A 14,001-nucleotide genomic window follows, 5' to 3' on the forward strand; every position below is an offset into this window, starting at 1 on the left:
TGTATGCGTGTGTTTTTATGTGTCTGTGTGAGGTTCTGCGGTTGTCGCCATTGGCATAAAAATAGTTTTTGTGGTTTGCTTTTTTATTTTTTTTCTGTTGTACATTCGTAGTTGTCGCTGCTGTAGTTATCCACCGGTTGCTAGGGGTAGATACGAGTACCTAGAATACAGAATACAGAGTAAAGAGCAACGAGCAGCAACAGCAACAGCAACAAACTTGATGCAAATCATTTAGGACTGAGCACATTTTTAATAGTCTGCGACTGCGGTGCGTATGAGCAATGTGGCAACAAATTGCAAACTGCAAATTGCAAATTTCTAGGAAAACACTCACTAATGATATGTACTCATGGTAAGCCGAGAGACCTCGCCCACATATAGAGCACAGCTTGGGTTTGTTTAGCTCTTCTGCTTTACTTAATTTACAACCTTTTACTGCAAAAATATATGTTTGCCTTTGCACTTGATAGCCTCTAGTGGCTGCGTGGGCCACATAAAATAGTTTTCAAGTTTCTTCGTTCGCTGCAAAACTTGCTGCAGCCTAAAGCTATTTAGCGCATCTGAAAACTATTTTGTAAAATTTGTTGAACGCTTTTCTCTCTCCTTTTTTTCTCATGACTTCAAGAACTTTGAAAGAAAGGCACGCTGCGAAATTGAGCAAATTGAAATTTGAAAACATTAAATAAAATATATTCTAATTGTTTTCCAACTTTAACTGCCCTTGTTCGTGTCGAGGTGCACGATTTCTCGTTGCTTTTCTACTCGTTATGTAAACACCTTTTTTATAATTTAATTCTTACTTTCTGTCGTCCAATGAGAAGATACTTGTTAACTCGTTGCTATTTTACACGTTATTTATATAGATATATATTTTGATTTATTTTGTTTTAATGACGCGATTCATGTTAGTTTCATGGTGCACTGTACTCGAGACTGTGAAGCTCGCTATCTAAAAAGCTCGCTGCTTTTTAACTCCTTATAAAGCAACTTGTCCTGTAAAAAGCTCGCTGCTTTTCTACTCGAAACATATCCTACTCGCTCGTTGACTACTCGTTATTGTTGAGCTGCCTTTTATCCTACTCGTTATCGCTGATTTACTCGTTACCTTCATTAAGTCGCTCGTGCTCACACGTTGCCAAATAAGAAACTCTTATATGAAATGGCTTTAAATATTCTGCCAAATTTGATTTCCTAAACAGAATTAAATTAAAACTATTTACTCTTGTGCTGATGGTGTGTCAGCAGCTCGCAGCTTGCAGGCAGCATCAGCAGCATTTCGAACCGCATTTCAAATTCTGACAATCAACTCGGATTACAGAATAAAGCAATGTGCTGCTCATTGCAATTTAGCAATCAGCCAGAATCAACATCAATACTTTGGCCAATGCGGCTGACAATGGCGAAATGCAGTTGCAACAATCCTTTTGCCTGCCTGCCTGCCACTTGCCACATGCCACATGCCACATGCCTGATTTCTATTGTTGTTCACTGCTGATGCTGCTGCTGCTGCAAAACGGAAATTAAATCATTTCCGCTGTCAACGTGCAACGGGCTGCCAACAAGTGATGCAACAGCTGGCAACAGCTGAAATGAAATCACAGCACTGAAGATCACTTCACTTGAAGTGTGCCAGCCAATGCTGGCCGTTAATTCAATACACAATTGTCAATATACACACGGCCATATTGACTAACTGGCTGACTAACTGACTGACTGACTGACAGACTGACTGACTGATTGACTGAGTGCTAAAGTGCGACTAAATGCGAGAGTATGTTTGCCCTTCCGAGTGGCTGCTGCCTTGCTTTAGTTTTTTTTCCCACCTGTCAAATGCAAACAGTTTCCAAACCGAACCAGAACAAACCCAACCAAACCGAACTCAGAGCGCAACAATTTTCACCTCTGTCCATCTGTAAGAAGGAAATTTGAATACAAGTTTAACATATTTCTGTCTGTTGATCAGCATAACTCGAGAACGATAAGAGCTAGATATACCCAATTGATATATGGGTTCTTTTCTGGTATATAGAGATTCAGATAGTATCACATTTCTCCCAAATTGTAAATCAAACGCAACATTTTAACAGATCGGCTAATATCTGCATACGGCGTGCTTGTGTATGTGTGTGTGTGTTTTTATGGTTGTAGAAGCAAGCTAAAATCTTGATTAGGCCAGCTTAGTGCTGGGCACAGGGTATCATCTAGTTGGGTATACCTGACTCTTATTTGTTTTTTTTTTAATGATATTTTGTTATTCCCTTTGTGCTCTTCTCAAAAATCGGAGATGGATCTTCTTTGTTACTGAGCTGCTTTCATTTTCTAATCTGCTAACATTTGTGCACTGGGTATCTTCTAGTCGTGCCCTTGTTCTCTTCTCTGTTTGCTTGCTGGCTTACATATGTGTGCACGTGTATCTGGTCGTTTTGGCCCGAGCCATTTGTTGGCCATGTTGATTTTATTTAACTGACATTTCGGTGCCTGCCGACGTGGGCGGCTGCATTGTCTGCCGGTCGTGTGGCCGCCCACGCTAACTAGCTACAACCCCTCACCCCTCGCCCAACCACTCCTCAACCTCGCCCCTTTTGTCGCCCACTTTTAGCTGGTTGTATGGGACCTTTTTGGCTTTTGTTTGTTTATCAATTGGCGTCTGTCTGCAATGCATTTGGGCTGCGGCTTAAGTGTTAATTGAATTGCCCCGTGGCAAATGCCGCAGCTTAAAGCTGCAAAATGGAAAATGCAGCCAGAAAATGTGCACAAAAAAAAAAGAATAAAATACAACAAAAAATATAGTTGCATAGAAAACGAAGTAGAAAGTGTTTTTCCATAACGAATATTACCCAACAGGTCGTGAGAGTGTTCGCAAAAGCAAGCAACAGCTCAAACTCTGAACTCAGATACTTGTAAAAACTAAAATAAATATAATTTAAACAATTGACAAGCTGTAGAAAATTCAACAACAGTTATTATGCAAATGCAAAAAAGTGCTATTAGGCCAAACAACAACAATAAACAATACCAAAGTCAACGAGATACAGCGAAACTCTGCAAGACTTTGTTGTTGTCATTCGGCGGCCATTTGGCCAAAATAAAGCCAACAAAATTGAGTCCTCAACAAAGACAACAACTGCAACAACTAACAACAACAACACCAAATACAACTTACGTTACGCGGCGGAACTGCTCAAAGTTGACAAAATTAAATTCATTAAGACGGAGGGTCTAACATTCGCATTGCTGGCGGGCCCCATGGGCCAAGCGGCAAGTATGTGTCGATTTCGTGGTTGTCGCTACAAAAACAAGAACAAGAACAGCAAACAACAGCAACAACAACAACAACAACAACAGCAGCAGCAGCAACAACAACAACATACGCCAACTCATAGTCCGCAACTGGAGACAACAGGTGAGAAAAGTCATCTCAAGATGACTTGGCAAAAAACTTGACTGCGTTACAATTTCCACAAAATATTTTGTCACACACAAGAAAACCAGCAACAACAAAAATGACAACAAAAGCAACAGCAGCCGTGGCAAAACTTGTCTCTCAAGTTCTAACCCCAACAATCCATTGCCCTGCCAGCCATCTAACATCTAGAATGCAGCGAGCGGCAGGACGGTTGAGGGTGGGTGGGGGGGTTGGGGCGGTACTTGCAAAGAGGAAGCAACAAAAAATGCTTCTCTTTTGCACATTTGCCAACTTTCAATTTGCATTTGGCTTCAACTACAAAAACCAACACTTAACATGTGTATATTTGTCCGTATATCACATATACCCTACAATCTATGCATAACACAGAGGGTATTCAAAGCTCAATACCTTATTCTGATTAAATACTACAAATTTTACATAGCTAAAAAGAGTTTAAAAATCTAATGCAAAACGAAAACTATTGATATCATTGTGATATATATATATGTATATATTTGAGATCTGGTGCCAAAAAAATATTTATAATATGGAAAGGTCGCCAAATCCAGCATTATATATAATATATTCTATGCTAACAACAGCATATTTAGTTTCTGATTTAAAGCTAAGATATGAATATAACTTACACCAAGTTTCTTGACATACATTTAGTATTCGTAGCAGAATTGAGGCTAATTAAAAATTACATTGCCACATGTATCCGCGAGTCGAGTAACTCCCAGAAATAAATACCTAGAGATATATATATTTTTTGCTGCTGCTAAAAGTGAAATTCCCTTGCAATGCTGTGTAAAAATTTGCCAATGCAAGACGCTGGGCGGAATGGGGCCCGAGAAGACATGGGGATATGGGAACATGGGGTCTGGGATGGATGTGTCTTACATAAAGCTGACGCATCGTCAAACCGCAGCAAAGAGTGCCAATGCCAGGGGAGTGCTGGTGTTTGTGTTGCCTCTGCTACTGCTGCTGCTTTGGCTGGGGGCGTGGTAGCGCCCACTCGTGCACCATGACGCTGTCATTTGACTTTGAGTGGGCAAAGATGTAGCAAAAGTGACGGGGGCGAGACACGTGGGGTTCGGTTCGAGTGTTGCTGCTGCCAAATGTTTTGCAGCAGCTTAAGCATGTTGCATGTTGCCTGTGCAAGGCAAATGCAGCTTAAAAGATTAAATGTGGCATGAGATGAGGAGCAGCAGCAGCAGCAGCAGCAGCAACAGCAACAGCAGCAATGGCAGGGGTGCGCTCATGTGGCATGTAAGTGCAGCACTTGCTCTCGTGTCTCTTTATCCGCACCCCCCCCCCCCCCCCCCCCTCTCAACCTACAGTGGCTGCTCATAAATTTCTCAACATTAAGTGGCCGACTTTAAGCTTCTTTATGTAGCTTAAGCTGCAGGAATCAGAAGAAAAAAAAGAAGCGAAAAAGAGAAATTTACTAAAGAAACAAAAGAAAATTAAATGGCAAAGGAAATTCATCAGATAAGCTTCAATTTCAAGCATTCACAAAAGACAAAATATCCTTTGAAGTGCATTCGAGTGCAGCAGCAGCAAAATAAGTAAAATTCACAATTTACATGCTCTCCAAAATTAAATGTTCTGAAAATTTCATATTTTTGCTTAAATTATGGAAAAATGCAAATATATACAATATTTTACTTGTGTGAAAAAATCAAAACGATTTCATTCCCAGAAATACTGTAAAAACAAACAACATAAGAAATTGTTGATACAATAAATACAAATAATATATATATTGGGAATATGCAAATAAAGTCTGTATTGAAGAAAAGTCTGTATTAAAATATGAACTTTATGCTAAATTATTTTTTTGCACATACAAAATGTAAATGCTAACAGCAACATGTTGTGCACAGCAACAGAGTATGTTAATGTAAACTCAACAGCAATAGAGTATGTTAATGTACAGGCTAACAGCTTTATGTTGTTAGCAGCAAAAGACTCTGTTAATTGGTGTAAAAGCAGCATTGCTTAACTTCTAATTAAGATTAATATAATTATTCCTAATTATTGTTATCAGCCTTTAATTTATTATTACAGCAGACAGCTTTTAGTTGGTTTTGCAAGTCTTCAAAGACAATTCAAGTGCACAGCTGGCGTTGCGTGACCTATTTTGGCTGCAATTGAATGAAAATCGTCAAGCTCATAAATCTAACCAGACTGTTTGCCCAGGCAACGTCAACAATTTGTAAATGCTACAGTTTGTCAGCTTATCCGAGAGTCAAATTATCAGTTGACAGGAGCAACTCGTTTTATATTGGATTGTGTGTGTAGAGGGGAGTTGTGGGCTGTGTTGTTTGACTTATTTTGTTGCTAAGCGTCAAAAAGTAGATCATAAATCAAATTTATACACCCAGCCACACACACACACGCATACACACACACTCCAAGTTGTTGGGAAGTCACAATTTCCAGTTGAATGGAAAACTCGAGGGCTGATATCCTTAGACATCCATCACAGCGATACAAGTATTTATATCTATTTTTAGCACTTAATCAGGCGGCATACAAATGGGCGCCAGACTAACAGAAGTGGGCGTGGCAGGAGAGGGGGGGGGTGGGGTGTGCGCTGCCTTGAGCACTGTGTCAATATTTCACAGAAAATTGCCAATATTTCCGGTAAATGTGAGCTCTTGGCACAGTTTGTATCGCGACTTGAAGGCACACTTGAACCGTGTGAGCCGCAGAGATATTTATGGCCATTACGTATACGCAGCATGTGGCAAGCGCATTAAATGCTCTTAATTGTCGCACAGACGTGCCAGACAGACAGTCAGCCAAAATTGATGAGCTGGAAAAGCAATTTAACCGGAATTTATGTGCAAAAAGAATATTTTCTTAAACAATTTTTTTCTCATTTTGCTCTACTAAAATTATAAATTTTCAACAGAAAGCAACAGCGAATTTGCATACTGTCTATGGGGAAAAGGGGTTGTAGCTGTGTACAGAGCGTTTGGGGGGAGGGGATGGTTGTGACCATACCAACCCGCCCCCTCCCCTCTGGCGAGGGGGTCGCGTGCGGCGCGTGACTTTGCAGTGGGTTTAAAGGATATGTTGGCCATTTGCAATGCAAATGTCGTGCAATCGAATTGGGACGCGCGCACATAAAAGCTGTCAGCACGGGCAAAAGTTTAAATATGGTATAAAAAAAAAAAAAAAAAATTGAAATGAAAAAACAAATACAATTTAAAACGTAATATTTAAAGCTGGATATTAAATGTTGATTGTGTGCTTTATTTTCTGTGTTCGTTTTGCAGGGCTGCATTTGCGCAGCATTGAGGAGCCAGCATCGACGCCGCTGCAGCTAGCGGCACGACAGCCCGCGGAGCAGGGGGGCACAGGGTACGGTATGGGCGAGCATAGCCTGCTGATTGCCACACAACGCACCGGTGTCCCCCTGCCGCTATCACAGCAACAGCCACAACCCGCCCACTATCAGTACAACAACAGCAGCAGCAGCAGCGGCAGCGGCAGCGGCAACAATTGCAACAGCAACAGCAACATCAACGGCAGCAGCAACATCAACGGCGGCGCCGGCGGCAGCTATGTTGCCAGCACAGCGGCTGTCTATCAGCCGCAGCAACAACATCAGCAATCGTTTTACCATCAGCAACAGCAACTATATCAGAGCTATTCGCATCCCTATCATCAGACGTCGTCGCCACAGCATAGCCGGCCCTATGATCCGGAGCATGCGCGCATGGAGGCATGGCTGGATGAGAATCAGGAGTTTGTACAGGATTATTTCATAAGGTAAGCTATGATGATTCAGCATTAAGCATGATAAAATACTCAAGTTATCGATAACTGATAGATATATATATATATATATATATGTGCATATTACTGCTTATAAATGTCAAAAGCTTATAGATTAAATGGGTCGTCCAATTTATATTGTTTAAATTGAAATTGAGTAGATAAAAACGTGTTTAACCAACAAACTGATCGATATTATTCAGTTGATATCGATAAGCCAATGCTGCAAAAGTTTTAATTAAGCACGAATAATGTTTATCGATAAATGCGCTTAACGCTTTTGCGCTTTTAATCCGCCTAATCGATTTCGTGCTATAATTCTGGTTAAGCGACAACTTTATTATAACTAATATAATATGAAAATCTAAAGCTATGATACTTTGTTTGGCTTAGGACCCTCACAAAGGATTGTTTAAATTGCATTGTCATGTGCCTGTGCGTTGATGCCAATGTCATACTTAGTGCCGTATTTGTGAGCAGCCATGCGGCTGGCCGGCCTTTTCCGCCGTAAACCGGAAATTGACTTTCACACACACACTCACACACACACATGGACCGGAAGGAAGGGCGGTGGAGCTCTTGTCCTAGACAAATGGTTGTGTGTGCGTGTGTGTGTGTGGCAGGCACATTCTGTTTGTCGGCCTTTGGCTATGACACATAATAAAAATCACTAACAACTAAAAACATAAATTGGGCTTTATTTTCATGGCCAACAGACGTGGCTCGCCTCGGTCACAGTTTGTTGGCCGCCGACGCCGTTGGGCGTGTGGCCAGCATTAAACGAGGCAGAAAAAGGCTTCATTTTGTGTACTTTGCATAAGAATATGTCAGGCACATGGACCCCAGCTGCCCCTTTTCCCAACTAGTTTTCTAGTTTTCTGAACGTCCGCCTACTGGACCTACTATGGGATAAAGAGATAGTTTTTCGAACAGACATTCATTTCTTAAAATTACATTAAACAATAAATTGTCAACAACAGCTGTTAAGATAACATCAGAAGGGGGTGTTAAGATAACATAAACAGCAACCGATATACTAAGTATAAGATAAAAAAAATGGTTTTTCTGATAGAACTCATTTCTTAATAGTATTTTTAATAATAAATTGTTATGTTAACCTTAACAATAGTTGTTTAGATAGCATCGGAAGCAGCTGTTAAGATAACATTAACAGCGACTGTTAAGTTAATAACTGTTAAATATAGGACTTATTTGACTTGTGATATATTCGAGCTCCTATAAATCTTTAACTGAATAATCAAAATGTTTCTGAATAAGATGCATGATTATTATCTGATCCTTTTGCAAATATTTAGAATTTACCATGGAGAGTGTTCTATTTAATTAAGCCCAAATCAATTTCAATCGAACCCATAGTGCAGTCTTTCAGTTGAGTTCATGCTCTAAAGAGTTGTGGAGCTGTGATTGCTCGAATTTTTATGCCGCCAGCGCGTGTTGCCCGCCGCATGTGTCCTTGCGGGGCAGTCAGCTAGTGCAGGAGAGTTGCCGGCCGCATGACGCAAAAATATTTCGCATTCTGAATATTTATGAGCTGGCATTTTATTAGACAATCTCGCGCATGTGGCGGTAAAGTCTCTTAATTCTTAATAGCATTTTAATATGTTTGCACTGTGACAGCAAAACTCACTCACTCTCCCCCTTCCCCTCCTCCTCTCTCTATATTTTTCTCTCTCTCTTGGATAGGAAGGCGACGCGTCAGACAGTGGACGCCTGGCTGGTCTCGCATGCCACTAGCGCGGGCAACGATGTCATCAGCAGCAGCTCCCCCACGCATCCCAATGGCCAGGCGAGCAGCTCACGTGGCGGGTCCGGCGCCACAACGCCCGTGCGGTAAGTGCAACAGAAAGTCCTGCAAAAGACCAGATTTCGCTTAATCCAGCTATTCGTTGACCTTTGCAGCAAAATTTCAGCGCACGAATTTGAACGCGGCGGCCTGCTCAAGCCCATTGTGAACACGATTGATGGGACGCTCACATTTCTGAGCATTGGACCGCAGCTGGATAATACGAGCGGCAGTTGCAGCAATTTGCAGAACGTTGGCGGCGTTATGTCCGGACAATATCAGTATCAGCCGCAGCATCATCATAATCACAATCATCATCATCATCACAACAATCATCAGCATTATCAGCACAGTCATTATCAGGCTGGCGGCGCTGTCGGCAGCAGCAGCAGCAATTGCAATCCGACAACAGCAACAATTGGTGGCACAAGTCCCGGCGGCAATCCCCAATGGTATCCCTATCATCATTGCCATCAACGGCCGCAGCGTCTCTCCCGCAACGAGCTGAAGCAGCTGGACGAGAAGGAGCTGATTTTCGAGCTGGTTTGTATTGTTTAATCAAATTGTTAACACTCATTTCTCAATTCTCAATTATTATTAATAGTATTAATGTGATTGTTATTGTTAATCAGACATGCATCAAATTCTGTAAATTTCTCAATTAACATGCGTCATACGCTCCGTTGTACCGCGAATTTTTCTTTATGACCGACGCCTCGCCTAATGCAATTTTCTTACGAATTTCAATTTCGAGTCGTTAAAACGCCTGTGCGTCATTTCCCTATAAACATCTACAATACGCTGCACGTAGTTTGATACCCTGTACTTGTGCTTGACGACTATTGACCTATTTAACGTGCACGACTTCTAATACCCTGTGCACTTTATATGCCTGTACTACTACTGCCTGTAGGGCAACTGCTAGTCAGTCAATTGCTGTTCGATAATTTCTTCATGTTGTTCCAATTGATTTTGCACACATGCGCATATTTGCCACAGCTGCTGACGTTTTTATCAGCAAACAGTTAAGAGGCATAGAGGCATGGCTTCCCATACAAACATCGCTGTGCTAAATTGTCGCAGGCGTCATTCACGCCATTCAGTCAGTCAATCGCTCAGTCAATCAATCACCCACTCATTCATTTGCTGGGGCTATTGTGTGCGGCTGATTGGCTTGTTTGTTTAACCAGAAACCACATTAAGTGCACTCGTAATAGCCCCCACTTATTGAGAACTTTAACTTTAATGCGACACTTTGCTCATAATTCCGTCAATTTGTTGAAAACGTTTTGTGACTATTTTTTGAATTGCCAACAATGTTGCAGGTAAAGGACATTTGCAACGAGCTGGAGGTGCGCACTTTGTGCCACAAGATCCTGCAGAACGTGTCCATATTGTTGAATGCGGATCGCGGCTCACTCTTTCTGGTGCAGGGACGCTGCAATGGCGCCGATGGACTCAAAAAGTGAGTACTCAACAAATAAAAAATAAATAATCCAGAATATAATGAGATATTTAGTTGCAGTACAAATAATTTATACAATTCAAATACCCATTTTCCAAATTTTAAATGCACAGAAATATTGCAAAAGGGTTTTATATATTTTCAAAACATTTGATATTTTATAAATATTTTAAATATTTTTATAAGATTTATCTATGTATGTCTTATACTCTTTCGCTTTCTATTCGACTTCAGCAAATGTTTGCATTCAGCGTTAGACAGTATCGTAAATAGACTAATTATAGCACTATCCTATAACAAGCACAAAGAACACAAATGCAAAAGCACAATTGCTTATAATTCGCAAACAGTTTAAGCATTTGCTTGTTCAAGTACAAGTTGCAGACCAAGCTTGCCGATTAATTATGTTTGAGCTTAACTGGCCCACTAACTGAGCTAGTTTAAAATAATATGAAGCAAATTTTCAAACAAGAAAACTAAAGTCACAAAATGAAGCGTCTATAAAAACTTGTTTTACTCGCAGTTAGACTACAATTTAGCCCCATTGCGTCTGCGTCTAAGGGCTACACGAAATTTAACACTAATAGCTGTGCAAATTGAATTTGGTAATCAGGCAAGTGCTTTGGCCCGTGCTGCTACTGCTACGGTTACTGCTACTGCTACGGTTACTGCTACTGCTACTGCTACTGCTGTCGGCTACTGCCAAAGCGGCGATGACTTCATTGGCCCAGAGCCATTTAGCTGCCAACTTTTTGCGCAGCGGCAGCTTCAACTTTGTCTGTGCAACATTTTTGATGGCATTTATTTTTGGCATTTTATGATTTCTCTGCTGCAGTTTTGGCTTCATAACTGTAATACACACACACACACACACACACACGCACAGTCCGCAGGGGGCCATTTTGTGTTGTGTGGCGCCATTTTGTAGTCTCAACTAATTGCAACCTTTTTCGGTGAATTGACGCTAGGAGCAAGCCCTTTGTGTTTATGTATAAAATAAATATATTTTATAATTATTGAATTATCTAAAAATGTATTAAATAGCTCTTTAAATATTCGCAGATGCCTCGTATCGAAGCTGTTCGATGTCTGCCCACGCAGCACAGTCGAGGAAATGGAACAGCAGGAGGAAGTCCGCGTTGCATGGGGCACAGGCATTGCCGGTCACGTGGCTGAGAGCGGCGAGCCGGTCAATATACCAGATGCTTACCAGGTCGGTTCAATGCAAGCAAACCAAATGGAAAGTTTTCAGCACAGTCTCTCATCGTCAGCTAGCATCGAATTGACAAATTTGAATGCCATTTTCTCGTTGACCATAAATCAAGCGCAACAAACACTCGAGAGCAATGGCAAATTCGAGACTCGCAAGATTTATGGTGCCAGGCGGTCGCAGGATTCAGACCAAAAACCTATACACATGCCACACTGAAGATAGTGTTTCAAGTGCCGGATATTGGTTTTGTAAATACCCTGCAATCCAGCTCGAATGATGAGCAGCATATTGGGCAGAAGAAGTTTTCCTATATCTACGCATAGATAAATTCCTTGTCAATACTTATATATTCTCATCAAGTATATATTCCGAAAGTTGCATAAGTTTCCATTGATACACACCAAAGTTATTCAAGGCACTTTCTGCAGACTGCAGCAGAGAGAAACTTGATGTGGGCACTTGACAGCCTTAGGCCTTGTACATTTTTAATATATGTCTTCACCTTTGCTACATTCATGTTAAAGTTAACTTAAAAGTTATTAAGGAACCTGTTTTATTGGAGAGAGAAACTTGAAGTGCGCACCTCCCAGCAAAAGACCTTGTATATTTCTAATATATGTATACATCTTTGGCAAATCTGTAAAATAATTCTTATTTAGCTTACAACTTCCTTGTGAAACTTTTCTTATGGAGAGAGAAACTTAAAGCGCACACTTGATATTGTATTTAAATGAACATGTAGATGACTTGAATTTATAAACATTTCTTCTATTTCCCTCTCAAAATCAATAAGTATTACATACTAAGCATAACATTTACTTGAAATAACGCTCTGCTATAGCTAGCAGAGAGAAACTTGAAGCGCAGTCTATCACCTGAGCTAAAGCGTATCTCCTAGTCAGACACACCCTATAAAAAGCTTTATACATTTTTTTGAGAAGTTTCAAATATTGCTCACTGAAAGAAAAACGAATTGTGTGTGCATTTTTCTCAGCCGCTCAGCCAATTGGGCCGTAATTAATCTTGCAGCCAACGACTAGTTGAAGGCAACATTTTTAGCCAAGGCTATGTGTGTTGGGCAATGTTTTATTATATCATTGCTGATAGAAGTGAGCGCCCCCCTTTTTTAAGGCTTTAAGCTGCGGGGCCAAACAATAAAAAATAAAAACTGCCCCCTGAGTTGGCTCGTGTCGTTTATCTGTGCTGTTAAAGTCAACTTAAGGCCGGGCCAACAATCATCTACAACAAACAGTTGGCACCTAAATATGACGCACGCACCAACTCCCCTCCTGGGCGGTTGGGGAGGCGGGGTGTGTTAGTTCTTTTATCAAAACATTTTAGCACAATTAAGTGAATTTGGCAGACAGATAGACAGACAGCAGAAGCTGATAACTCTGCGCAATTTGGTGTGAATAGAGGGGGCACAGATTTCCGAACAGGGGCAGGGCGAAACTATGGCAGAGAGAAGTTAGCACGAGTTATTTGGACTGGGCATGACACCATTTGTACGAGCACGAATAAAAGATCACACAAATATGCAAGTCAGCGACAATAACATGACCAGAAACATGATGACCTACACAAATACCAGAATTAACAGCTCAAAATGGGAGTAGCCGAAAGCAGAGAGAAGCATGCGTAGAACACTTCCCAGACTGACAGCGGAATGTCTCTTATGACTAGTCTAGACGTGTGTATAAATAAAGACATTTGTCCAAATAAAGCTATATTTAGAAAGGCGTCTTCTTCTGTTACGCTTACCTTTCAAAGGTGTCTGTAAAAAGAATTTTAAAAGCAAACTTCTTTATTTGGGAAGCATTCGCTTCCAAAATTCTTTACTTTCATAACTGGAAACTTTGATTTTAAATGGACATGTTTTGCATTCTGGTCTAAACTTTTCTCGAATATTTAGGATTATCTTTTTAAAACTTGTTCCTTAAATATTTTATTTTGTTCTAACACTTAACCCTTTCGCTGCAGTTCCTTTCAACTCATCAGCTCATTCTATTCCATAAAAGGCACATCACTCAGATCCTACATATATTAAACATGAATTTTCTTTTAGGATGAGCGTTTCAATTGTGAGATTGATTCGCAGACCGGCTATCGGACCAAGGCGCTCCTGTGTATGCCCATCAAGGATTCGGGTGGCGATGTGATTGGCGTGGCGCAGGTGATTAATAAAATGAATGGCGAATGCTTTTCGGAAATCGATGAAAAGGTGAGTTGGCTGCCAAATGCAGCAGTTCCTTTGTTTCAGCACAGCAAAATGGCAAAAGTGCAAAAGTGTGGCAGCCAAGTGGCTGCTGTCACAGTGC

The 14,001-nt window shown here is 40.9% G+C and overlaps 1 protein-coding gene across 6 annotated transcripts in view; it reads left to right on the forward strand.

Annotated features, from left to right (window-relative positions):
- Pde11 (Phosphodiesterase 11) overlaps positions 1–14,001 on the forward strand; it is a 91,449-nt gene that overhangs the window by 70,415 nt on the left and 7,033 nt on the right. For 3 of the 6 annotated variants that reach the window (XM_070209407.1, XM_032438647.2, XM_015173099.3), the window contains 6 exons: positions 6,700–7,195; positions 8,906–9,052; positions 9,122–9,548; positions 10,331–10,470; positions 11,533–11,683; positions 13,749–13,904. In XM_070209407.1, the coding sequence (XP_070065508.1) occupies positions 6,700–7,195; positions 8,906–9,052; positions 9,122–9,548; positions 10,331–10,470; positions 11,533–11,683; positions 13,749–13,904 (1,517 nt within the window). Of the gene's footprint in view, positions 1–2,844; positions 3,404–6,699; positions 7,196–8,905; positions 9,053–9,121; positions 9,549–10,330; positions 10,471–11,532; positions 11,684–13,748; positions 13,905–14,001 lie in introns of those variants that run through there. The other 3 variants (XM_015173098.3, XM_032438650.2, XM_032438648.2) reach the window with 2 other exon arrangements.

The sequence above is a fragment of the Drosophila virilis genome, chromosome 4, assembly GCF_030788295.1.
Source record: "Drosophila virilis strain 15010-1051.87 chromosome 4, Dvir_AGI_RSII-ME, whole genome shotgun sequence".
NCBI classification, from domain to species: Eukaryota; Metazoa; Arthropoda; class Insecta; order Diptera; family Drosophilidae; genus Drosophila; species Drosophila virilis.